The following is a 634-nucleotide window of genomic DNA, read 5'->3' on the forward strand; positions in this document are numbered from 1 at the left end:
AGGCCGCGCTCCTGGCCCTGGTCGGGGGCAACGGGTCGCGCAACGCGTCGCGGCCGGCGGCGGAGCCCAGCAGCCACCTGGACGTGAACACGGACGCCTGCTCCAAGGTGCTGGTGACCGCCGTGTACCTGGCGCTGTTCGTGCTGGGCACCGCCGGCAACTCGGTGACGGCCTTCGCGCTGGCCCGCAGGCGGCCGCTGCAGCACCTGCAGGGCGCCGCCCACTACCACCTGGGCAGCCTGGCCGCGTCCGACCTGCTCATCCTGCTGCTGGCCATGCCGGTGGAGCTGTACAACTTCATCTGGGTCCACCACCCCTGGGCCTTCGGCGACGCCGGCTGCCGCGGCTACTACTTCCTGCGGGACGCCTGCACCTTCGCCACGGCCCTCAACGTGGCCAGCCTGAGCCTGGAGCGCTACCTGGCCGTCTGCCACCCCTTCAAGGCCAAGACCCTCATGTCCCGCAGCCGCACCAAGAGGCTCATCGCCGCCATCTGGCTGGCCTCCGGCCTGCTGGCGCTGCCCATGCTCTTCACCATGGGCCAGCAGAACCTCAGCGCCGACGGCCGGCACCCGGGCGGCCTGGTGTGCACCCCCACCGTGGGCGCGGCCACGCTCAAGCTGGTCATCCAGGT

The 634-nt window shown here is 71.8% G+C and overlaps 1 protein-coding gene across 1 annotated transcript in view; it reads left to right on the plus strand.

Moving 5' to 3' along the window:
• The window catches only part of NTSR1 (neurotensin receptor 1 (high affinity)), a 12,882-nt gene that overhangs the window by 3,182 nt on the left and 9,066 nt on the right, over nucleotides 1-634 (plus strand). Inside the window, exon 2 of the mRNA XM_012728160.1 lies at nucleotides 3-632. Coding sequence (XP_012583614.1) covers nucleotides 3-632 — 630 coding nt within the window. The remainder of the gene's footprint in view (nucleotides 1-2; nucleotides 633-634) is intronic.

This window comes from Condylura cristata, unplaced genomic scaffold, assembly GCF_000260355.1.
Source record: "Condylura cristata isolate star-nosed mole 26May11 unplaced genomic scaffold, ConCri1.0 scaffold00022, whole genome shotgun sequence".
NCBI classification, from domain to species: Eukaryota; Metazoa; Chordata; class Mammalia; order Eulipotyphla; family Talpidae; genus Condylura; species Condylura cristata.